At 42.3% G+C, this 25,344-nt stretch overlaps 1 protein-coding gene across 4 annotated transcripts in view; it reads right to left on the reverse strand.

Annotated features, from left to right (window-relative positions):
* SPDEF (SAM pointed domain containing ETS transcription factor) overlaps positions 1 to 25,344 on the reverse strand; it is a 53,673-nt gene that overhangs the window by 17,500 nt on the left and 10,829 nt on the right. For all 4 annotated transcript variants that reach the window (XM_007483705.3, XM_001369752.4, XM_007483704.3 and 1 more), the window contains exons 2-3: positions 12,024 to 12,147; positions 7,204 to 7,650 (exon numbers count right to left, since the gene is read on the reverse strand). In XM_007483705.3, the coding sequence (XP_007483767.1) occupies positions 7,204 to 7,650; positions 12,024 to 12,090 (514 nt within the window). In that variant the 5' untranslated portion in view covers positions 12,091 to 12,147. The remainder of the gene's footprint in view (positions 1 to 7,203; positions 7,651 to 12,023; positions 12,148 to 25,344) is intronic.

A 25,344-nucleotide genomic window follows, 5' to 3' on the forward strand; every position in this document is an offset into this window, starting at 1 on the left:
GAGAGGAGAGTGTCTGATTTAAACTCAGCTCTTCTTGATTCCAGATCTGATGTTCTATCCACTATGCCACCTAGATTTCCTGGACAAGTTATTTAACCTCTATTTGCCTCAGTTTCCTCATTGCTATTCAGTGATTCGGTGGTTCACTAATTCAGCTGGTGATTCAGTGGATAGAATGGTGACCGGAGTCAGGGAAGTCTTGAATTTAAATCTTTTTTTAAAATTATTTTTAATCCTTACTTTCTATCTTAGAATACGAGATATCAATTCCAAGGGCTAGGCAATTGGGGTTAAGTGACTTACCCAGAGCCATAATAGCTAGGAAATGTCTGAGACTAAAATTGAACCCAGACTTCCCAGTCTCCAGGCTTCACTCTCTATCCACTCTATGCCCTCTGAGTTCAAATCTAACCTAGCCGTGTCTCCCTTGTCACTCAACCCTCTGTTTGACCTCAACTTCCTCAACTGCTAAAATGTGGATAATAATAGCATCTCCCTAGTAGGTCTGTTGTGAGGATCCAGTGGCTAAATATTAATTGAAGGCACTTAGCATAATGCCTGGCACACAGCTAGTGCTTTATAAATATTTCTTTGCCCCCTACCCCTTCAGCTAGAAATCTTAAGTGATTCATTTAATCAACCAGCTTTTGGTAAATGCCATCTATGCATTAGGCATGATGCTAGTGGCTGGGAACACAATGACCAAAAAAACAAAGCAGTGCCTGCTCTCCAGAAGTTTCCATTCTACTGGGGGGAAACAACCTAGTTCTTCAAGAAGGAAATAACAGATAACTATGTACAAAGAAATTAAAAGTAATTTTAGAGGAAGCCTCAATGACTCCAGAGAATCAGGAAATGTCTTGTGTTGGAGGTAACACTCGAGCTGAGCCTCAAAGGGAGCTGAAGATTTCAAGAGATAGAGGTGAGGGAGGATCAAATGCCAAGATAATCTGGGCAAAGCACAGAGACTGAGATGGAATGTCATGTACAGGGAACCAGTCTGACTGGATCATAAAGAATATGAGGAAGACTATTGTGAGATGAAGTAAGTAAAGCAGTGGAGAGAACATCGGGACTGGAATCAGAAGGATGTGAGTTCAAATCCAGCCTCAGATACTTCCTAGCTCTATGATCCTAGGCAAGTCACTTCACCCTGTTTGCCTCAGTTTCCTCATCTGTAAATAAATTGGAGAAGGAATGGCAAACTACTCCAGTATCCTTGCCAGAAACCCCAAATGGGGTCAGGAGGAGGCCAACTGAAAGGACTGAATGACAATAATGTAAGATGAATCTGGAAAACAGACAGGAGTCAGATAATTAAAATGCCATATGAGGGAATGGGCATTTTATCCTGGAGGCAATAGGCAGCCACTGACATTTTTCAAGCAGGAGAGTGCCATGATTAAACCTGTGCTTCAAAAGGATTACTATTTTGGCAGCTGTGTGGAAGTCGGATTAGAGGGGAAGAGACTGGAGGCAAAGAGAACAATCAGAAGGCTATTATAATAGTCCAGGCTAGAAGGAATGAAGCTTGCACTAGGGAGCTGTGTGTATGTGAGTAGAGAGAAAGGAATGGAGAGAGGAGATGTTGTTGAGATAAAGAGAACTGGCAAGAATTAGAAACTGGATAGGCAGAGGGGTAAGAGACAGGGAAGAGAAGAGTCCAGAATGACTGTGAGGTTGTACGTTTCAGGGACTAGAGGAGTTGTCAGAAATAGGAAAAATAGGTGGAAGGATGGGTTGGTGGGGAGAGATAATAAGCTCTCCTTTGGACATGTAGAATGAATCTCAAGATGCCTTATGGAAACTGGAGATGTCCAACAGGTCAATCACTAAATATTTATGAAGTCAGTCACTGACAACTGCTGGTGATATGAAAAGAGATAGGTTATTGGGGATATGAGCCTGAAGCTCAGGAGAGGGACAAGGACTGAATATATAAACTGGAATGATCTCTTAGAGATGATCATTGAACTCCTAACAGTGTTGGTGAAGATGTGGCACACATGCAAAGCTGGCACTCAGGGAGATGCTCTGTTTCCCCTCTTCCCAGCACCTGGAGACATTTTTTGTATGTCCCACCTCTCTGTCCAGCTGCCCAAAGCAAGCACTTTCTCCCTCAAACTCTCTCCATAATCTGGGGCTCACAGACAGCTTGAATTTGCCCTCTGGGCACTCAAACTCAGAGGAGGCAGCTAGATGGGTCAGGCAATGGAAAGCCAGACCCAGAGCCAGAAAGTCCTGAGTTCAAATGTGACCTCAGACACTTCCTAACTGTGTGACTCTGGGCAGGTCTTTGTCTAGCTTTACTGCTCTTCTGTGGGAACCAATACACAGAAGCGATTCTAAGAAGGAAGATAAGGGTAGAAAGAAAGAAAGAAAGAAAGAAAGGAAAGAAAGAAAGAAAGAAAGAAAGAGAAGAAAAGAAAGAAAGGAAAGAAAGAAAGAAAGAAAGAAAGAAGAAAGAAGGAAAGAAGGAAAGAAAGAAAGAAGGAAAGAAGGAAAGAAGGAAAGAAAGAAAGAAAGAAAGAAAGAAAGAAAGAAAGAAAGAAAGAAAGAAGAAAGAAAGAAAAGAAAGAAAAGAAGAAAGAAAGAAAGAAAGAAAGAAAAGAAAGAAGGAAGAAGAAAGAAGAAAGAGAAAGGAAAGAAGGAAGGAAGAAGGAAGAAGGAAAGAAGGAAAGGAAGGAAAGAAGGAAAGAGAAGAAAGAAAGAAAGGAAAGAAAGAAAGAAAGAAAGAAAGAAAAGAAAGAAAGAAAGAAAGAAAGAAAGAAAGAAGAAAGAAAGAAAGAAAGAAAGAAAGAAAGAAAAAGAAAGAAAGAAAGAAAGAAAGAAAGAAAGAAAGAAAGAAAGAAAAGAAAGAAAGAAAAAGAAAAGAAACCACAAAAAGAGAGAGTATCCAGAAGGAAGAATTGCTCATCAGATGCTTAGAAAAGTCAAGAAAGTTATGGTCTGAGAGAAATGTCAGTAATTAATCCTAGTAAGTAATTAAAAGACCATTAGTAAACATGAAGAGACTAGCTCAATTGTGTGATGAGATTAGAAACTAGATTAGAAGAGAAGCAGAGAAGTGAGAGGAGAGGAAAGGGGAGAAATATATTGGACAATAGCTTCAGGAGATGGCAGGGTTTTTTAAGGGTGAGGAAGACCTGGCCATGTTGATGAACATCAGAGAAGGAGCCAATAGATAGGAAGGAACTGAAAATTAGGAACTGTAGCAAAGCTAATCAAGCTGGCAGTTTAGCAGAGGAGGCTAAATGGGCAAAAAACAGAGTTAGCCCTGGTGAGAAGGGCCACCTCTTCATCAGGGGCTGGAGCAGATGAAGAGGATAGAGGGGCAAGCTAGGTGGCTTGGTGGATTGAGAGACAGGCCTAGAGACTGCAGGTCCTGGGTTCAAATTCCATCTCAGACATCTCCTAGCTGATGTGTGACCCTGGCCAAGTCACTTAACCCCACATTGCCTAGCCCTTCCCACTCTTCTGCTTCCGAAACTGATATTCAGTATTGATTCTAAGAGAGTGTAAGAGGTGTTTGTTTGTTTGTTTGTTTTAAAGAAGAGAATAGGAAATGATGACAAGAGGTTTCGAGGTATAGAATGGGAGGCAGGAGAAAGAACGGTCATAGCAAAATGATTTATATTTTGAAATGAAGTCCTCTGCTGAGAGGAATGAGAGGCTTGAGCAGAGACTTTGGAATAGCCACTGTGGGCATCATGAAGGAGTCAATTAAGTAAGAATAGAAGCCATACAGCGGTGAGAGCCCTGCTGAGGTCAGATAACATCTTTTGGAGTGGACTTGGTCCATGTGGTGTGTGATTTCTTCCAGGACTATTAGGCAGATGTAAGAGGAAGGTAACTAGGGGAAAGCTTTAAAAGGGATAAACAGAGTCAGGATAAAGATGATTGTTTGGGAGGATAGGAAAAACAATTGGCAGGGGGTAATGCTACCTATACTACAAATACTAGACTACAATGTATCCTCTCTCTCTCTCTCTCTCTCTCTCTCTCTCTCTCTCCTCTCACACACACACACACACACACACACACTCACACACACACACAAACACACACACACACACATCTATCAACATAAAGACTATACCACATAAATAGTATGCTACAAATAATATTATTCCAGTCCTCTACGATTTTCAAATTGTTTCCTTTAGAGCAACTTGATGAGAAGAACGCTGGATTTTGGAGCCCAAAAGACTTCACAAATTCAAATGCAGATTCTGACACTTACTAGCTGTGCAGTCATGGACAGATCACTTTATTCTTTGAGCCTCAGTTTCCTCATGTATAAAATGAGGATAATAAAATTTGCACTACCTCCTGCACAAGGAGGCAGAGAAGAAAACCAATCTCTCAAACATTAGGGCACCAGATAATTCATGCTATAAGTTATTGTTATTAATGAGCAGCTAGATTGCGCAGTGGGTAGTGGTCCAGAGTCAGGAAGACATGAGTTCAAATCTGGCCTCAAAAATGTCTTAGTTGTGTGACTGTGGGTAGGTCATTTAATTCTGTTGGCCTCTGTTTCCTCATTTGTAAAATGAGCTGCAGAAGGAAATGGCAAGTCACTCCAGTATCTTTTCTTTCTTTCTTTTTGGAATCAATACTAAGTATCAGTTCCAAAGCCAAAGAGCCACAAGGGTGAGGCTATTGGGGAATAAACAACTTGCCCAGGGCCACACAGCTAGGAAGTGTCTGAGACCAAATTTGAACACAGGTCCTCCCATCTGTAGGCCTGGCTCTCTATCCACTGAGCTATCTAGCCCCACTCTTTTCCAAAAATAAAATAAAAACTAAAAAACAAAACCCAAATGTGGAGTCAGGAGTCAGATGTGATTGAATGACAATTGTTATTAATTATAACAATAGAAATTATAGGAACAATAATCATCGGATGGAAAGGGCAGAGCTATTGAGCTCAGAGTTTATGCTATTATTAATGGTTAATTAGGTGATTTTAGGCTTGGTCCCAGGCTTTTTTTTTTCTTCTATGAAACTTTTGTTTTTATTCCTATCCCTTAAGTGCTAAGAAAGAAATCCTTTTAAAAAAATACGAAGGTGAATCCTGGGGAAAAAGAAGAGGAAAGGCAAGGGATAGTAGCAGCAATAAGGGGAGAGAATGGAGTGGCTGCACCCGTACATCTTTGGATATCTGCAAGTAAAGGTTAATTGGAATGAGAGCCCCTAGCTGGTAGCGAGCCTGGCTCATCTCCTATTTCATCTGGCTCATACTTCATCACATATGTCTTCATTTCTCCAGTACCTTGCCCAGGTTGTTGTTGTTCAGTCATTTTTCAATCATGTCCAACTCTTCCTTCCCCACTTGATATTTTCCTGGCAAAGATAGTGCAGTAATTTGCCATTTCCTTCTCCAGCTCATTTTACAGATGAGGAAACTGAAGCAAACAGGGTGAAGTGACTTGCCCAGGGTCACCCAGCTAGTAAATGTCTGAGGCCAGATTTGAACTTGAGAAGATAAAGACTTCCTGATCCCATTCCTGCTGCTCTATCTACTGGACCACTTAGCCACTCAGAGGTATTTGCATTAAATGATTGAAAGAGAAATGAAGTCACAAAATGCATGGAGATACCCAGGTCCGTGTCAACAAACAGAAAACAGATCCTCCAGCATTCTCTTTCTCTAAACTGACACACAACCTTCCGGAATTGCCAACTTGTCAGTCTGACACAATTCACAACTCACATTGATATAACTGCATTAAGGTTTCAGCATTTCCTGGGACCTCAGTGGTGCCAGCTGGTCTCATTTTACAAAAAAAAAGGGAAACCAGGGCTGAGAGAGGTAAAGATCTCACATGAGCCCCCCAGAACAGCTGGGATCCCTGCACTGTTCTTGTGACTAAGTCTGATCCTCTCTGACTTACACCTCTGTCCACCCTTCCTCCCCACCCCCCATCAAGCAAGGCAGGGCACATATTCTTTATCCCCATTTTATAGGATCTTTAGAGCACAAAGAGACCCAACATCACCCAGCTCAGTAAATAACCGAGTGGGGGCTTGAAGCCAGATTTTCTGACCCCATTACCAGCGCTCTTTCAACCACACCACACTGCTTAGATCGTGCAGAATTGCCAAGTTACAGGGCTCGGGAATCTTACCCAGAGATCTCCTTACTCTAACCAGAGACCAGCATAGCTTCTGGAACTAACTAGCCCAGTCTAAAGTCTCTGGGTCGAGGAACTCTGGGGTGTGGCATGAATTAGAAGGCACTGAAAAAAGAGTCCAGACAGCTTTGTGTTTGGGGTTCTGCTGAAGGAATGGATTCCTTTCTTGCCTGGGATGGCTTCTTCAAGCTCTGCAATGGGGAACATTATTAGGTTATGCACCAAGAGTGGACTGCAATGGAAAAGAAATCTCAAATGGGGAGAGCATAAAAGGAGACAATAAGTTAGCTCCCATAACGGATCTCAGTTCCCTCCTTTAAAAAAAAAAAAAAAGTAAGAGGATTTGACTGGATTCCCTAAAAGTCATTTCCAGTTCTGACATTCTATATTTTTAAAAACATTTTAAGGTCCTTTCCAGCTCAAACATTTCATGTTCTTTGTCTTAACAACATTCTATAGTTTTGGTCCCTTCTAGCTCCGACATTCTATGTTCTTTCTCTTCTTTAAGACACTTTCCAGCTCGAACATTTTATGTTCTTTGTCTTAACAACATTCTATAGTTTTGGTCCCTTCTAGCTCCGACATTCTATGTTCTTTCTCTTCTTTAAGACACTTTCCAGCCCAAACATTCTATGTTCTTTGTCTTAACAACATTCTATAGTTTTGGTCCCTTCTAGCTCCGACATTCTATGTCTTAATGTTCTATGTTCTAAGGCCCCTCCAGTTCTGACAGTCTGACATTTTAAGTTCTAATGACCTTTCCCCAATATTCCACATTCTGGCCCAAGTTTCCTTTCACCCTTGTGACTTAATGAGTTTATGGGCGGCATAGATGAGGCTGATTTTTTTTTTAAGAGTACTACTTGACAGAGAATGAGGCTTCCATCTTGGGTATCCATCAAGGGATATATGTAGGGATGGACATGGGCAAAACTTGGTGAGAAATCCTCCTCCCTCTCCCACATTTCCAGCACTCTGAGGCTTTTTCTGGCTTCAGTGGCTGATAGTTTCTCTCTCCTGCCCCAACACCCAGCCCCCAGCCTCCCCATGTGTCCCAGAGACCCACCTGCAGTGATGTTGAGCAGCTTGCAGGCAGTCTCAATGTCCTTCAGCACCTCCCCGACCACCATGGACTGTACTTGCTCTAATGAGTGCTCTTCCAGGGTCAGGTTACCTGGGGGGTAGTCTAGACCAGCCCCCTGGGCCTGGCTGTCGATGATGGGGCACTGCTCTGGCTCCTTGGGGGCCTCTTCACGGCCCCCATCGACAGGATCCTTCCCACCCCAGGTTCCCTCTTCAGGGTATAGCATATCAAAGTAGGAGAGGTAGAAGGCCGGCAAACCCTGCTCAGGTGTGGCTGGGGGGCTGGGGCTCCAGCCTCTCCTCTCAGCCCCTGACCCCTTTTCCAGGCTGGTCCTTAGCCCTGTGTCAGGCAAGAGGTGGCGGGTTGGTGGTGGGGCACTCAGGCCGGGGCTGGCGCTGCCCATGGCTCCACTCAGGTTGACCGAGGTGTCTGTGGAAGATAGAAGAACAAGGATTTCAGTTTCATCCCCAAAGTCCTGCTCCCCCTGCAGGGGATGCTAAGCTTGTTAGGGGGATAAGAGGCTGGCCAGGTACCCTGCCAGGCTCAGGGAAGGCAGGGGGGAGCTCAGGGGCTTCAGGGTCATTGGGCACTGAGAAGACCCAGCCAAGCTCTGGAAGCCACAGACGAGGCACTAGAAAAGGGAAACGCGCCGTGGCTAAGGAGAGAGTGTGAAAGGAGGCGATGCATTCCGGCCTGGATCTCCGGGTCGGTCTCGGGCATGTGGTACCAAGATCAAGGAGCCGAGGGGAAAGGACTTCACCTCCAGGGGAGGCCCGTTGGAGAAGGACAGTTCTACACATTTTAAAAGGTGCCGAACTCGGAGGGGGACACACCAACAGCAGCAATAACGGGAATAATAATGAGACAATCATATATTGCTTAATAGAAATTAATCAATTGCGTTGCTGAATAGAACTGCTTCAACAAAGTCGTTTACAGACATGACCTCACTGGATCCTCACAATAGCCTGTGATGCAGGAAGTGCTACAATTATTCCCATGTGAGAATTGAGGAAACTTAAGACTCAGAAAAATTAAGGAAATTGCCAAGGTGAGTGGCAGAGGCAGTAATCCTGCCTCCCAGTGGATAGATCCGCACTCTTCCTCTTTACAGACACCAGGTTGCCTTCAAGACCGATTTCCCCATGAATCAGGAGCTAGAGGGCACAGATTTGAATTCTCCTGGGTCCCTTCTAGTTTCAAATCTGTGGTCCTAGAGTCTCTGATCTCCTCTGGACTTACCCCCGTTACTCATTCAGTCAAGAAAGACCATCAAGAAATAGTATTGTTGGGGGCAGTTGGGTGGCCCAATGGATTGAGAGCCAGGCCTAGAGATGGGAGGTCTTGGGTTCAAATCTGGCCTCGGACACTTTCTAGCTGTGTGACCCTGGGCAAGTCACTTAACTCCCATTGTCTAGCCCTTATCGATCTTCTGCTTTAGAACCAATATCCAGTATTGATTCTAGGACAGAAAGTAACAATTTTTTAAAAAAATCATATAACAGTATTGTCCATCCTTCTGCCAGTCAGAACTTTTGTTTGTCCTTTTGCCTCAAGGTTAAGCAGGCCCTTGTGGTAAAGGACTGACCATTCCTAACTCAGGCTCCTGATCTATTTCTTTTTAAAAAAAAAAAAGGTTCTCTCTTTCTTTCCTGAATAACCCATCCTAGTAGCCCAACACCACACACATGCCTACACAAATGAGGAAGTGTTTTCAGAAGTCTAACTCCAAGCCTTTCTATGTAACCTAACCTGTTTCCTCTTATTCCTCTTATTCTAGCCTCAGAGACAAAACAGAGAACTGAAACTTCTAATTGTACTACACCTAGGAATGTGTTGATAAATGTTTAACAACTGGCTTTTTGTGGGTGGCACCCAGAGCATTCTATGTTCCATGTCTTAACAATATTCTATATTCTAAGGTCCCTCCCAGCTCTGACATTCTATGTGATGTATCTTAACATTCCTGGTTCCAAGGCAGAAGAGAGGAAAGGCCTAGGTAATGGGGGTGAAGTGACTTTTCCAGGGTCACACAGCTTGGAAGTATCTGAAGTCACACTTGAACCCAGGACCTCCCATCTCTAGGTCTGGCTCTCTTTCTACTGAGCTTTCTACCTATCCTGATGGACTGATTTTTGACATCAAATCAGGTTGAGAATTCTAGAAATAAAATAAAAATCGAATACAGAACTTTTTGGATTCCTCATTATTCCTTTTCAGACCCCTCAAAACTCTCATTGGATAACAGCAACAAGGTTTAGGTTTGCAAAACTCTTTGCACATGCTACTATATTTGATCCTCACAACAACACTGTAAGGTAGGAGCTATTATCTCCATTTTACAGATGAGGAAACTGAGGCTGAGATGATAAGTAATTTGACCAGGATTGGCTAATAAGTCCAATGCTATCCACTGGGACACCTAGGATTCCTACCATCTTATGTAAAATGAATAAACTTTATTCTTGGTCTTCCTAATAACCTGTTCTCTCGTCAATCCTATCCTAGACTGAGGCTATCTAACTGCCCATCCTCTTAAGAGGATAGGTTGCTTATCTGCTTAGAGAACAATCAGCATGGTATATTGACCAGCTACATGGTACAGAGAGTATAGTGTCAGGCCTAGGGTCAGGAAGATCTGAGTTCAAATGTGGCCTCAGACTCTTACTAGCTGTGTGTCCTTGGTAAGTCACTTCACCCTGTTTGCCTCAGTTTACTCATCTGTAAAAGATGAAGAAGGAAATAGCAAACTAATAGCTGTGTGCCCCTGAGCAACTCATTACACCCTGTTTGCCTCAGTTTCCTCATCTGTAAAAGATGAAGAAGGAAATAGCAAACTAATAGATGTGTGCCCCTGAGCAACTCATTACATCCTGTTTGCCTCAGTTTCCTCATCTGTAAAAGGAGCTGGAGAAGGAAATAGCAAACTAGTAGCTGTGTGCCCCATAGCAACTCATTATACCCTGTTTGCCTCAGTTTCCTCATCTGTAAAAGGAGCTGGAGAAGGAAATAGCAAACTAGTAGCTGTGTGCCCCATAGCAACTCATTATACCCTGTTTGCCTCAGTTTCCTCATCTGTAAAATGAGATGGAGAATAAAATGGTCAACCACTCCAGTATCTCTGTCAAAAAAACTCCAACTGGGGCTACAAGGAATTGATCATGAGTGAAACAACCAAAAAACAAAATAGTGACTCGAATATTGGCCCTAGAGTACCTGGTCTGATCACTCATTCAGTCACTTACCGAAGCTAGGCAAATCTCTCTAGGTCTCAATTTTTTTCATAAGTAAAATGAAGAGATTGGACTCAATGACCTGTAAGAAGGTTCATTGCCATTCTAAATATGTGACATTTTCTATGATTCTTTCATACTTTTATTCACACTAAAATATGAAGAACTCAATCTCTCATTCCTTGACCCAGGATCCAAAGAATGCCCAGAAGGGGGGCAATGTTTAACTCAAAGGAGTGAATTGAGAAAACGAGGTAGATTGGGCTCCACCATCTCTACGGGTCTCTTCCAGCATTCTGCCATTTTGTGATGGTGCAGTGGATCCCTTCAGGCATGAAGGTGAGAAAAGGAGACATGCAGGGACCAGGTCTTCCCCTGCCCCCTTCTGCCTTGCCATATAATTCATGATTATGGAGAGAAAAAGTGCCAGAGAATGAACGAACTAATTGCCAACTACTCTGGGAAAAGAAGGTTTAAGGAGGATCCCACCCAGGTCTTCAGACCCACAGGCAGAACCAGAATAAAAATCCAGCTTAGAAATGGAATCCAGCTTTCTAAAGATTGTTGGTAAGAACAAGGAGGAGGGGAAAAGGTTTCCTTTGGCTGTCTCTCCCTTCCTTGGGTTACTTTAAGTGACAAGGTCTGAAAGGTCAGAATGGGGTGGAGTGTGACAGGTGTGGGGGGGAGACAGAGGGAAGGCCTGGAGTGAGTTCAGGTCCTTCTGTGCAAACACACATGTGTGCTGTGGGATGAGGTTATTTACCTAGGCATTCAGGACAGGCTGCACCAACAGCCTGGCTCTCCTTGTCCCTCTGTTCCCCGCCTCCTGGGCCAACACCCTTCCCCCCTACCCCAAGCCAGTGCCCCATGAACCACAGAGGTGTGGGAGCCCCTAGAGGTCTACACTGCTTGAGTGGGTCCCCCATTCACCACCATTTTCTTTCTTGTTCTCCAATCTGGGCCATATCCTTCCCCCTCCCCACCTCCTGCCCCCATCTCTGCCACGTTAGGGCATATACTGCCAGTCCTGCTAGGCTGACTGCCAGGAAGAGCAAGACTTTCCCAAGAAGCAGGAGAACTCGCTCCCCCTCGTGCTGTGGCTATGTTCTTGGCTTCAGTCATGTGTAGGAAACAAGGATGGATGCTGGGCTTTGGGGTTAGGACGACAGGGGAAGGGACAAATTGGGGAGTGGCAGAGTTTGCCAACCTTGGGAAAAAGGGAGCAGACGAGCCTCCCCCCCTTCCTGCTGCCATCCTAATGCCTCATGCCCACACACCTGAAACCCAATCTCTTCCCACAAGCTCCTGAGGGACTGAAAAGGCTTTGATTAATTCCAAGTTCCAAGATCTCCTTTTGGGTCACTTTTTCCAAGTGAAAGAGAAGTTAATTATTAACCTTAAGGTTGCAATTGTCTGAAGGCTGTACAAAAGGTGGAAGGTGGTGGGGAACATTGCACAGAGGGGAGTAGGGAGCTCCTTAGGATGGGGGAGACCTCTTCTTGCCTAATCCTAGAGAGTCAGGGGTGGCATTACCCAAGCAGCAGACCTGGGCACCCCCACTAAGCTTACCAGTCAAGGAAGACGGGCAGCACTGGAGGACTGGGGCACATGTCCTTGCATACCTCGATGGTCCCATCTGTTCTTATCTTGCTCTTCAATTTAGCTGGCTGGGAGTCTCTGAGTTGGCATGGTGCTATGGTAGAAAGAGACCGATATTTGGAACTGAAGGATTTAGGTTCAAATCCTGTCTCGAGGCAATCTTGAACAAATCACTGAATTTTTCTGGGCTTCTTCCTCCTACATGAGGGAGTTACCTGAGACGATGTGAGTAAGGCCCCTTCTGACTCTAAATTTTGTTGTTCTCTGAACATCTTTTTGTTCGAATTCTTTAGTAAGACTCTACAACAGAAGTTCTTAACTTTTGGAGGGTTGTGGACCCCATTGATAGTCTGGTGAAGCTTATATACTGCTCATCAGAAAAAAAAAAGTTTTTAAACAATTGAAGGAAATGCTCAATTTCAGTTAGAGGGTAGCAAAAATAAGCATGGGATTTTTTTTTTTTTACCATCTGAAATGCATCTACAGACCCCTAGAAGGTTAATGGAACCACAGCCCTACCAAAATCCCTAAAAGTAATTGACCTCGAATCTCTTCCTCCTCCAAAGCACCTGGCCACACTAATGTTCCTAAAACCCTACTTGAAAGTCACTCCCCTGGTCAAAGACATTCAATGACTCTCCACTGCCCATCACACCAAGTCCAGAATCTTCAGTGTGGCCTTCAAGGTCCTCTTTGGCCACAAGCCAACTTGCCCCTCAAATCTTATCTCACCATGTCGCTCCAATGCACAGTCACTGCTTTCATCAGACCTGTTCCCTGTCATTCTCTATTTACTGTGCCCATTTCTTCTTTTACTTATGCTAGGAATTTCTCCCTCGTTCCTCACATGAACCAAATCTGCCTGTGATCTTCTCTCATCATGGGTAAAATGGGGAGAATCTCAGGGTTGTTATGGGAATCAAATGAGAGAACAAATGTAAAGTGCTTCCTTTCCTGCCTGGGACCTAGTAAGCACTATATAAATATTGACTATTCTTATGAAAATAAATGCTGAGTGATTGATTGATTGATTGATAGCTTATTCCACCTGCTCCATGAAGACTTTCCCAAGCATGCAAACTCCCCATTAAGTTCTCTCTCATCTATTATATATATGTATATATATAATATATGTATATTATATATACTTGGATTCTACTGCACCATTCAGTACTTGATTATGTATCCAGGCATGCATTATTATCTACAGAGATTATCTATAGAGCAGCTAGGAGGAGGTGCAGTAGATTGAGCACTGGGCTTAGAATCAAGAAGACCTGAATTCAAATTCAGTCTTAGTCATTTATTTGCTATGTAAATCTTGAGTAAGTCTCTAACCTGTCTGCCTCAGTTATCTTACCTATAAAAAGAGAGAGAATAATAGCACCAACTTCTCAAGAGTTGCTGAGATACATCTGTAAAATGCCTTGTAAACCTTAAAGCACTAAATAAATGTGAGTTGGGGCAGTTAGGTTGACTGAGAGGATTGAGAGCCAGGTCCAGAGACTGGAGGTCCTGGGTTCAAATCTAGCCTCAGACACTTCTAGCTTTGGGATCCTGGGCAAGTCACTTAACCCCAATTGCCGAGGCCTTATTACTCTTCTGCCTTGGAACTGATATACAATATTGATTCTAAAACTGAAGGTAAGGATTAAAAATAAATAAATGTGAGCTATTTGAGCAATAAGTAATTGCTAATTGTTTTAAATTATCTAATTGTTTTATGTATAAGTTTTGAAATCTTAGTTCAGTTATAAACTGCTTAAAGGCAACTATATCATTATGCTTTCCCACACCAGGCTATTCATGATGCAGGAATATAGAAGGCAATTAAAATACTCTAAGAATCATTGAACATAGAATGTTAGTGTTAGAAGAGACCTGAGAAGAGGTGAACAAATCTGTCTATTCATCCTTCCATCTATCTATCTGTCTGTCTGTCTGTCTGTCTGTCTGTCTGTCTGTGTCTATCTAACCAATCCATCCATCCATCTATCTATCTATCCATCTGTCTGTCTGTCTCTGGAAGTGAACTGAACCTATGAATCAGGTTTAATCTTATTCTATCCACAATTACAGATTAGAGGGAAACGGAGTATTGTCTAAAGATAAACATATAGATTCACAGAAAGTCCTCAGTTTCCTCATCTGTCAAACAAGCTGGAAAAGAAAACAGCAAATCATTCCAGTATCTCTGCCAAGAAAACCCCAAATGGAGTTATGAAGAGTTGGACACAACTACAGCATCTGAACAATAACAACAAATATATATATATATGTGTGTGTGTATGTATATATATATATACATATATATATATATGTAATTGGTCTTTGCCTAAACTCTGTTAATTAGGTTCATTATCCCAACTTTACATCCGAGGAAACTGAGGCACAAGGAAGTTAAGTGATTTGTTCATGGTCATACAGATGGTGTCCAGGGTAGGATTTCAAGACAGGTCCTCCTGACTCTAGTATTCTGTGCCACTTAGCTGTCTCAGATCCTTTATTTTTTACAGATGAGAAAACTGAGGTTCAGAGGGGGTATAGTGAATTCTCCAAGATTCTATGGGGAGAAAGTAGCAAAGCTGAGATTTGATCCTAGGTTTCCTGACTCAAAATTCAGGTTTCTTTCCACAACATCATGCTGCATGATGACTTGCTAATGCCTGCTCTGCAATCTGTGACAACCCACCCCAAACTGCCCTTGACTCCCTGGAAAGGAAGGTTCTAGTTGGTCAGTCAGCTTCTGTTTAGGACCAAGGGGCTGGGTGCTGCCTGGGTACAGCTTTGTCTCCCTGGGTGACGCCTCAGTCTTTTGCAAAACTTTAGCTGATTTTCCCTGGATTAAGCTACAGTCATGGATGGATCAGTTTCTCTTTGCCACCCCCCCCCCCCCATTCCACTTCTGGACAAAGGGACTCTGGTAACAGCTGGTGTGTCCAGAGACAGTCAGGGGCAGAGAGAGCTGTGAAGCAGGGGACAGAGAGGATTAAATAGCTCAGATGGTTCCAGCCCCTAGCCCCACCTAGAGAGGACAGGAAAAAGTTGAAAGAACCAAGATGAGATCATGTCTTCTTTCTCCCATTCCTTCCCTGATGAAGCTGCTTCCTCTACAGCAACCTTGTTTCCCCAGTGCCCTCCAACTTCTTTCTCCCAAGCTTCCCTCTTCCCTCTGCCCCCCCATGACCCCATTCTTATTTGCTCAGCCAGTTTCCTTCGGTTCCCTTGGAAATTCAGTCATTGTGGCACTGAAATCACTAGAAGGTTTAACTAGGACTCCAAACCCAGAAGCTACCAGAACTGAGGACTGTTGAAGACTGGCCTTGAGTTCCAAATATTCAATGCTTTCTACCCCTGTCACTGCATTCAGAATATATAGTTTAGAGATGAGTTAGGAGTTGGGCGTAAGGGGTGTAAGGGTTAAGGCATCTTGCTTTGGTCTTAACCTCACACCTAGCCTTAATCCCAAAGCTATGGTCAACCCTACCCCAAAGTTTGTTCTGATGGAGGCGCCATATGATCATGCGGTGTTAGGACTGGAAGATACTTTAGAGATTATATCATCTAGGGGTTCTTAATCCTTAGAGTTTGTGAAATTAGTCTTTTGGTTGGTTGGTTTTTTTAAATAATTGTAACCCCAAAATCTCAGTGCAGTTTTAAGTGATATAAATAGATTTATCTATAAATAGATAAATACATGATATTTGGGGAGGTGGCATAGTGGATAAAGAATTGGGTTTGGAGTCAGGAAGATTCATCTTCATGAGTTCAAATCTGGCCTCAGACCATTTTCTGGCTATGTGACCACAGGTAAGTCATTTTCCCCTGGTTAGTTCAGTTCTTCATTTGTAAAATATTGTAAAATATTTTTGTAAATATTTGTAAAATAAAAAATTGTAAAATAAACTGGAAAAGGAAATGGCAAACCACTCCAGTATCTCTGCCAAGAACACCCCAAATGCGATCATGAAGAATTGAACTCAACTGAACAACAACAACAAAAAAAAATCCAATTTTTATAAGTATATGAAGTCATAAGTATATCATGCATTTATTTTGTGATTCTATGCATTGAAAAGCATTATTCTGGTCACAGAATTAATACTGGAAGAAAAAATTGTGAATGTTATCTCCTGAGAGGGAACTGAAAGGTAAAAACTTGAAAGATTTAAGTTGTATAAACATGTCTCTCTCCCAGATGATACTTTAGCTGTGATGTGAGAAGGTAGAAAGGGGCTGGGACACTTGAAGATAAATTCTATTAAATACATTAATTATTATTATTTTTCAAAGAAGAAGAGAATGGGATATCCAGAAAGAAACACAGGCAAGCAGGAAAGCTTTGAAAGTTTCATGTGGAATTTATTATGTGGTTATGAAGAAAAGCAAGCTAAACATCTAAGAGACTTGTATTTCATTTATGTACAATCTTTTTTTTGCACATGGAAATGCTTGGTTTATTTAGTTTTGTAAAATTTGGAATAAAAAAACTAAAACCCAAAGTATTATTCTGAAAACGGATCCAAAGGTTTTACTAGACTGCCAAAGGGAGTCTGTGACACCAAAAAGATTCAGAACCCTTACTCTAATACAACACTCATTTTACAGATGGAGAAACTGAGGCCCAGAAGAGAAGCGTTTATCCAAGTTCACAGATCAAGCGAATGGCAGATCTAGCACAAATCTACATCTAGCACCAGGGCCCAATGCATCTGTCTTTAGACTGTTCTCTCTCCAGACCCAGTCCATCATGGAAATGGCAAACCACTCCAGCATCTCTGGCAAAAACATCCCAAATGGGATCATGAAGAATTGGACACAACTGAACAATAAACCATGTTATATCTATTTTACATGAGTATATAAAATCATGAAAATATCACTCATTTCTTTTATGATGCTATATATTTTACTTTATGCATTGAAAAGCATTATTCTGGCCCCAGAATTAATGCTGGCAGAAAAAAATTATGAATGTTTCATGGAGGGAAAAGGGCACAGACTAAAAAAGTATTTGGTCACAATGAACTTTATGAATTCATAGATAACATCTTTTTTTCACCAACAGGTCAAAGGTAAGGAGACAGATTTCATCTTATCATGAGACAAAATTGCCTAACAATCAGAACAAAGTGAAAAAGATTGTTTCAAAAGATAATGAGTTCCAGAGCAGCTTGGATAGAGTCAGTCCTGGCTATGGGAAGTCTTGGATTCAAATATGACCTCAGACACTTCCTAGCTGTGTGACCCTGGGCAAGTCACTCAACCCCCATTGTCTAGCCCTTACCACTCTTCTGCCTTAGAGTCAATGTATAGTATTGATTCTAAAATGGAATGTAAAGGCTAAAAAAAATGTTTTTAAAGATAATGGGTTCTTCATCAACAGATATATTCAAATAGGGCAGAGGTTTGATAACTGTATTTCAATAAAATTGGTTTCCTTTGTAATTCTATGTATTTTATTTTACACACTTAAAAACATTATTCTGAGAAGGGGACTGGAAGTTTCAACAGACTGCCAAAGGGTGCCCATGACACAGAATCCTTGGGATTAACATCTGGATGACCACTTCTCAGGGATATTCTAGAGATGGTTCCTGTTTAGAAATGGATTAATTTACAACTGAAGTCTCTTTGAGCTCTGAGATAATAAAATTCTAAGTTAGGAGGCAGCTCTCTTGGGGGCTTTTTCTCCAGAAAACTCCTTACTCTGGATTGTTTCCTCTCTCCTTCCACAGTTTAGGACTCAGCTGAGGGATAGGCAAAGATTTAGGGCCTCGGCAAACAGCTGGAAGCTCATGTACTCTTGGGGCCAATGTGTAGGCTGGCTTGGGTTTCAGTTTCCTGGTTAGCAAGCCAGAACCTTGGAGAGAGCCGCAGGGTTGGGACAGTTCAGTGGGAAATTTTCAGCCCTCAATGAGACTGGGCTCTTGTTAGGACTTTTTCAGGCTCCTCAAGATTCCCTTTCTACTCGCTCATCTTATTCTATTTTTTCTACCTATCCTCTCCTCTCTTTTGCTTTTCTGTACTCTAAATCCTCTCTGCCCCCTTCTCTCTCTATTCCTGTCTCTTTATTCCATCTCTCCCTACTTCTCTCTCCTCTTTATCTTTTTCCTGTTTTTGGTTTTATCCTTCTTTCTTTTTTCCTCATTACTTTCCTTCTCATTTTCTTTTTTCCAGAACATCCTTTTTCTTCTCCTATCCTTTTCTTTCTCTCTTCTTTCTTTCTCTTTCTTCTTTCCTCCCTTTATCTCTCTCACTACACTACTTCTACTCTCATTCCCCTTCTTTTCCACCCCCATCCTCTCTCTTTCTCTCTCCTCTCTTTCCTCTCTCTCTCTCTCTCTTCCTCCTCTACTTTCTCTATGCACTGTATGTCTCTCTCCTCTTTATCTCTCTCATTACTTCCCTTCTCATCCCTCCCTCTCTTCTTTTTTGTATCTTTTCTCTCTCCCTTCCTTCCACCTTTCTTCCCTCCCTCTTTCCCTCTCTGTCTCTCTCTCCCTTCCTCCCTCCCTCCCTCTCTCTTTCCCTCTCCCTCTCTCTCTCTCTCTCTCTCTCTCTCTCTCTCTCTCTCTCTCTCTCTCTCTCTCTCTCTCTCCCTCCCTCTCTCCCCCCCCATCTTTCCCTCCTCCCTCCCCTTCACCTCTTTGACTTCAGTGTGATTCCACCTAACTTATTCTGACCATTTTTCAGATGCAGTATATTTCCCATAGGCCTCCCCATTTGTCAGCCCCCTTGTATCACACTCTTAAGCTCACACCGGGAATGGAGAATTTTTCTGAGAGGAGAAAGAGGAAGGGCTGACCCAGGAGGAGTAACCTTTGTGGAAGGAGAGATGCAATTGTCCCTGTCTAGGTCTCCCCTATCACCTGACATTGCCTCACCCTCTTCTCCTTGGTTTTTTCCTTTTCCCCAACCCCTGAGCACCTTCTCTCTACACAGCTCCTGAGTTCTTTATAGTTCTGCTGACAGGAATGCTCAGCTCTGAGAGCAACTCCATGCCCCTAATGCCCAGGAGATGGAGGGATCTAGAGAATGGGAATATGAAGGAAAATAGGAAATCAAAGGAGAGTGACAGGGGATGGAGATGGGAAATGAGAGGAGTCTGAAGATGTCATTAAAAAGAATAACTAACATTTATATAGCACCTACTATTTACCAGGCACTGTGCTAAGCATTTTATAAATATGATCTCATTTGATCCTCACCACAACCCTACCAAGAATGTGCAGGTACATGCTGTCCAGGGTCACAAAGCTGCTATGTCTGCAGTTGAATTGGCTCAGCAGTCTCTACTACATTACTGAGCTGCAACATTAAGTTAATATAATATAATATTAGTGGAAGGAATATTGGACTTGAAGTCTAGATCTAGGCTTCGGTTCTAGTTTCAACACAATTAAAATTTTTTTAATTTTAAAAATGTTCATTTAAATCCATTTAATTTATTAAGTAATATAATGTTAAATTAATTAAAATTAAATTTTAATTAAAAATTTTAAACCCTTACCTTCTGTTTTAGAATCAATATTGTGTATTGGTTTCAAGGCAGAAGAGCAATAAGGGCTAGGCAATGGGGGTCAAGTGACTTGGCCAGAGTCATACAGCTAGGAAGTGTCTGAGGCCAAATTTGAACCCAAGTCCTTACTTCTCTAAGTCTGGCTTTCTATCCATGGAGCCAACTAATTGCCTCCAGTTCCAACTCTTATTAGCTATGAAGCCACAGGCAGGTCACTTACCCTCAATGGGTATCATAGTTTCCTCATCTGTAAAATGAGAATAACATTTCAACAAGCTACCTCACTGAGTTGCTGTGAAGAAAGGAAATAATTTTTAAAAATTATTATTATTTTAAAGGGTTGCTGAAATATGCCAAGAGATTAAAAAAAACCCTTACTTTCCATCTTAGAATCAATATTAAATACTGGTTCTAAGGCAGAAGAGCAGTAGGGACTAGGCTTGTGCTGGCGAACCTATGGCACACATGCTGGATGGGGCTGCTCCCCTCCCCCTCTCCACAGGTGCCTGAGGACATTTCTCACTTCACCTGCCCCTCTGACCAACAGCCCAATGGGAGAGTTTCTTCCCTTCCCTGACTGGGGTAAGGCAGGGGCTCAGACCAGCCTGAGGGTTGCAGTTTGGGTACTCAGTCTCTAAAAGATTCGCCATCACTGGGCTAGGCAATGGGGGTTAAGTGATCTGCCCAGAGTTACACAACTAGAAAGTGTGCAGCCATATTTGAACCCAGGACCTCTGCTCTCTCTAGGCCTAGTGCTCTATCTTCTGAGCCCCCCCCCCCCAGGAGATCTTTAATGACTTCATTTTGTCTCTTGGGGCCTCAGTTTCCCCATGTGTACAATGAGGATATTGAACTAGATGACCCCTAAGACCCTTTTCTGTATTGATATTCTGAGTCTATAAGCAATCTAGGGCTCTTTTTTTCTCATTCACTCTTGAGGAAATCTCAACAACTCTTATTCATAGTAGAAACCGAGAAGAAAAACAAATGTCTTATCACTTGTTTATATGGGTCCATGATTTGGGGTTTTGGTTTCAAAAGAGTACTCTATTACAAAAATGAATAATATGGAAATAGGTATTGAGTGATAACATTTGTACAACCCAGTGGAATTGCTTGCCAGCTCCAGGAGGGGGAAGGTAAGAGGAGAGGGAAAGAAAATGAATCATGGAAACATGGAAAAAATATTTTTTAAAACCCTTACCTTCTGTCTTGGAATCAATGCTGTATATAGGTTCCAAGGCAGAAGAGTGGTAAGGGCTAGGCAATGAGGGGCAAGTGACTTGCCCAGGGTCACACAGCTGGGAAGTGTCTGAGGCCAGATTTGAACCCAGGACCTCCCATCTCTAGGCCTGACTCTTCATCTACTGAGCTACCCAGATGCTCCCAGAAAAATATTTTTTTTTAAATAAAAAAAAAATTTTTAACCACCTTTTACTTATAGGGTTCAGTGAAAGAGCACACTGTAAGGGAAAAGGTTATAGACTAATAAAAGGGCCTGTCTTTGGGGACTGAGTCTGGGCTCTGAAATCTTTCCAGCATCAATGCCCCACGGAGCAAAGAGTAGCCATAGGGATTGACATTTGGAACACAACCCAGCAGTGGCTGAGGCTCATTTGTCACGCTTCGCCTGGATAGGAACATGGGAGGCCCAAGGCTATGTGGGAACTCAGCTGGGTTTTGAGTGGTTTCCCTCCCAGAAAACTAAATGGAGTAAGTATTGCCTCACCCAGGTGTGGTGATGTGTCGATGGGTGAGGGGCGGCATTGTTTATACATTTGTTCTTACTGTACCTTTGAAATAAATATCCCTTCTAAAAGCTTAAATAGAAATAGGGAAATGTTTTGAAAAATATGGAAAGCTTAAAAGAAATATGGAAAAAGGCAAGTTTTGATGCTCTGTGACTCAACATTCTCCACTGACCATCTCAATGGTCCACTCTCTCGATTCCCAGTCCCAGATATTGACGATCAACCAATCAATAAGCATTTATCGTTTTCTGTGCGTAAGGCACTGTGCTAGATACAGAGACAAAGTGAGACTGTCCCTGCCCTCACGGTGCTTACATTCTAGGGAAGGAAACACTATTACATACATATAGATATCTGTACAAATGCACACATAGGCACACACATAATGATACCTGTGATATTCACATGCACGTGTCTACATACACAATCACATGCATATACATGTATGTATACATACAATAAATACATTCAATACTTTACAAAGAGAAGATATTAGCAGTTGGAGTCTTAAGAAAGTCTCCTTATGGAATCCTTTCCATCCCATCCAATAATCCCAGACTTACCTTCAGGATCAATCTTATAGGGTGAGTGAAGGTTTCCACATAAAGCTATTTCAATTCCCCTAAGCCAGTCTCTGTTCTTATGAGAAGGAGGAGGGATATTATTAAAGATCACTCAGCCTCTAAACCATGGAGGCAGGGTCAGTGGCTATTGAAAAGGCATTTAGGGGGCAGTTAGGTTGCTCAGTGGTTAGAGATACAGGCTTACGATGGGAGATCCTGGGTTCAAATCTGATCTCAGATACTTCCTAGCTGTGTGACCCTGGGCAAGTCACTCAAGCCCCATTGTCTAGTCTTTACTGCTCTTCCGTCTGGGAACCAACACACAATATTGATTCTAAGATGGAAGGTAAGGGTTTCAGAAAAAAAAGAAAAGAAAAGGCGTTTGGCATAATTATCTTTGAGACCAGTCGGTTCCTTCTCCAAATGACAGATCATCCCATTTCTTTTCCCCAGTTTCTCTCACAATTTCTATCTCTCTTCTCTTTCTCCCTCAGCATTTGGGAAAAAATTCTCAGAGAATCTTTATAATGAAAGAATTGAGAAAGTACATGGTCAAAGGTTACACCGAATTTACAGTCAGTCAGGGGGTGTCTCTGTTTCTTACTATATCAGGCACTTACTCCCTGTGTGACTTCAGGTGGTCACTTCTCCTTTGTGGTCTCAATTTCTTCAGCTTTAAAATGAGGGTGTTGGACTAATTGATTCAACTGAAGATCCTTTCCAACTCTCTAACATTCAAGGCTTCTAATATAGTCTTTTTTTTTTTAAACCCTTAACTTCTGTCTTGGAATTGATACTAAATATCCACTGTAAGACAGAAAAGTAGTAAGGGCTTGGCCAGTTGGCCTTAGATGATTTGTCCAGGGTTACACAGCTAGGAAGTGTCTGAGGCCAGATGTGAACCCAGGACCTTTCATCTCCAGGCGTGGCACTTTATTCACTGAGTCACCTAGCTGTCCCCCTCCTCCCTAATCATATTGTCTTAGAGTTGGGAGAAATCCCAAAGGTCACCTACTAGAAAATAGAACCCACATCTGAATAATAATTTCTTCTCCAACTTTTCTTACAAATGATCATCCAATATTTATTTAAAAGATCTCTCTCTAATGAAGGAGAACCTACAACTCTCTGTAGTCTCCCTCTCCATTTTTTTCTGTTGGTTAGATAGATGGATAGATGGATGGACAGGCAGGCAGGCAGATGGGCAGACAGATGAGTGACAGAGAAACAGAGAGACAGACAGAAAGACAGAGACAGAGAGAGAGAGAGAGTGAGAGACAGAGACAGAGACAGATAGAGAAACAGAAAGACAGAGGCAGAGACCAAGAGAGACAGAGACACACAGAGATAGAAACAGAGAGAGACAAAGAGCCAGAGCCAGAGTCAGAGTCAGAGAGAGAACATTTCATGAGTACTTACACATGTCAAACACCATGCTTAGTACTGATGATACAAATATAAGTGATCAAGACCATTTCTGCTCTCAAGGAGCTTACATTCAAATGGGAAACGACTACACATAAAGCAGGGCTGGAAAAGAGGGTGGAGAAGTAGGAAGGTATCTGCTAGGGTAGGACAGGAAGAAAATATTCCCAGGCAATGTCCAAGATGTCTGAGTCCCCAGAAAGATGAGGTGAAGATCATCTCTCAGAACCAAGGATACAGTCCAAGGTGTTTGGAGAGTAGGACCACGGTAGTTTTTTCCTAAATCAAGCCTGGCGAAGAGTAGACCCAAAATAAATGCTTGTTTGCTCACTCAGTCAAGCTTCTATCTGCCTCTCTTAGCTCCTACTCGTTGCTCCTAGTTCACAGGATTTAAGGTTGGGAAGGATCTTAGGGGTCATCTAGTCCAACCCCCTCATTTTACAGATGAGAAAACGGAGGCCCAGAGAGAATAAGTGACTTATCCAAAGTCCCATAGATAGTAAATAGGACAGTAAAAGGAAGATTCAAACTCAGGGCCACCAGCTCCACTTCTCATTTCCACTGCACTGCGCTCCCTCTAAATCCAACCTCCTCTTGCCCAGCATTTAAGATCTCCACCATCTGATCCCAACCTAGACATCTAAATTTACCACCCACTATACCACAATATATATCTTCAAATCAAATTGTCACCTCCTTGTCCTTGACATTGCCCCAAGCAATCTGGCCACCAGGTTTTTGCTCTTGTCTTCTCCACTTTTTTTTTAATGTTTTGAAACTCTTAAGGCCCAGTTCAAGCCCCAATATCTTTCACTAACTGGCCTGGTTTAGGAGGTAGTGAGCTCCTCATCACTGGATGGAGGGCATCTAGGAAGCACAGTGGAGAGAGCAACAGGACTGGAGTTGGAAGGTCTTAGGTTCCGTTTGACCTCAGACACTTCTTGGTATGACCTTGGGCAAGTCATTTAACCCTGATTGCCTAACACTTGCCACTCTTCTGTTGGAGAATTGATACTAAGAAAGAAGGTAAGAGTTTTGTTTTATTTTTTAGAGTGAGCATTGATTGGATGACCAATTGGCAAAGATGCTTTAGAAGGAATTCTTGTTCAAGGAGGCCCCTAATGTGCATTCCAGCTCTGATTTTCTATGAGTCTGTGATGCTGTGAAATTTTCCTTAACTATTTTGGCCGGTATGAATTGCTTCCATGGAATACTTGGTGCTAAATTCCTACAGCACCAGGAAGGCATCTGTTTTATACAATCTAGTTTTAACTGTATATATCCATGATTCATCTTTGTACATCTTGTTCCCTTGAAGAGATTTTCTTGAGGTCAAAGACCACATCTTATACCTTCTTTCTCTGATTACACCTAGAACAGAGCTGGACACATAGAAGGAGCTCAAAACATACTTGGTGGTTAATAAAAATCTGAACCATTGTGAAAGTTTTTTGGGGGGGGTAGAGAATACGGGGGACTTGATCCCTAAATGGTTTCAAGCACTGGACTTGGGCTCAGGAAGACTCAAATTCAAATCCTTTCTCAGACACTTGCTAAATGTGTGACCCTGGGCAAGTCACTTAAATCTCTGTGCCTCAGTTTCCCTATCTACAAAACAAGGTTAATAAGAGTACTGTGTAAATGCTAACTATTACAGTAGTTATTAAAACGAAGGACAACTTCTTAAACTTTGAAAGACACCCATTAGGACTAATAAATGAAAAACCTTCTTCACACAGGGGTCAAGTACTTATGGGACTCATCATCTGCAATAGCAGGCAATATATTGTATATTCTGGGTTTGGAAATTGTGCCCTTCCTACATGATCACCAAAGGCTTTAAGCCTTCCATGGACTACATAAGACTTGGTCTGTGCCCAGAGCAGAATATTCTTTTCAGATTTATGAAGAAGAATGTTCATAGCACACTCTACCCTCCCACCCCTCCCCGGAGACCACTGGCTGTTGGTTACATGCTAGGTAGTTGTCTGTTGCTGCTTTCAGTGCTGAACAGATACACTGAAAATCCA

The sequence above is a fragment of the Monodelphis domestica genome, chromosome 2 (genome assembly GCF_027887165.1).
Source record: "Monodelphis domestica isolate mMonDom1 chromosome 2, mMonDom1.pri, whole genome shotgun sequence".
NCBI classification, from domain to species: domain Eukaryota; kingdom Metazoa; phylum Chordata; class Mammalia; order Didelphimorphia; family Didelphidae; genus Monodelphis; species Monodelphis domestica.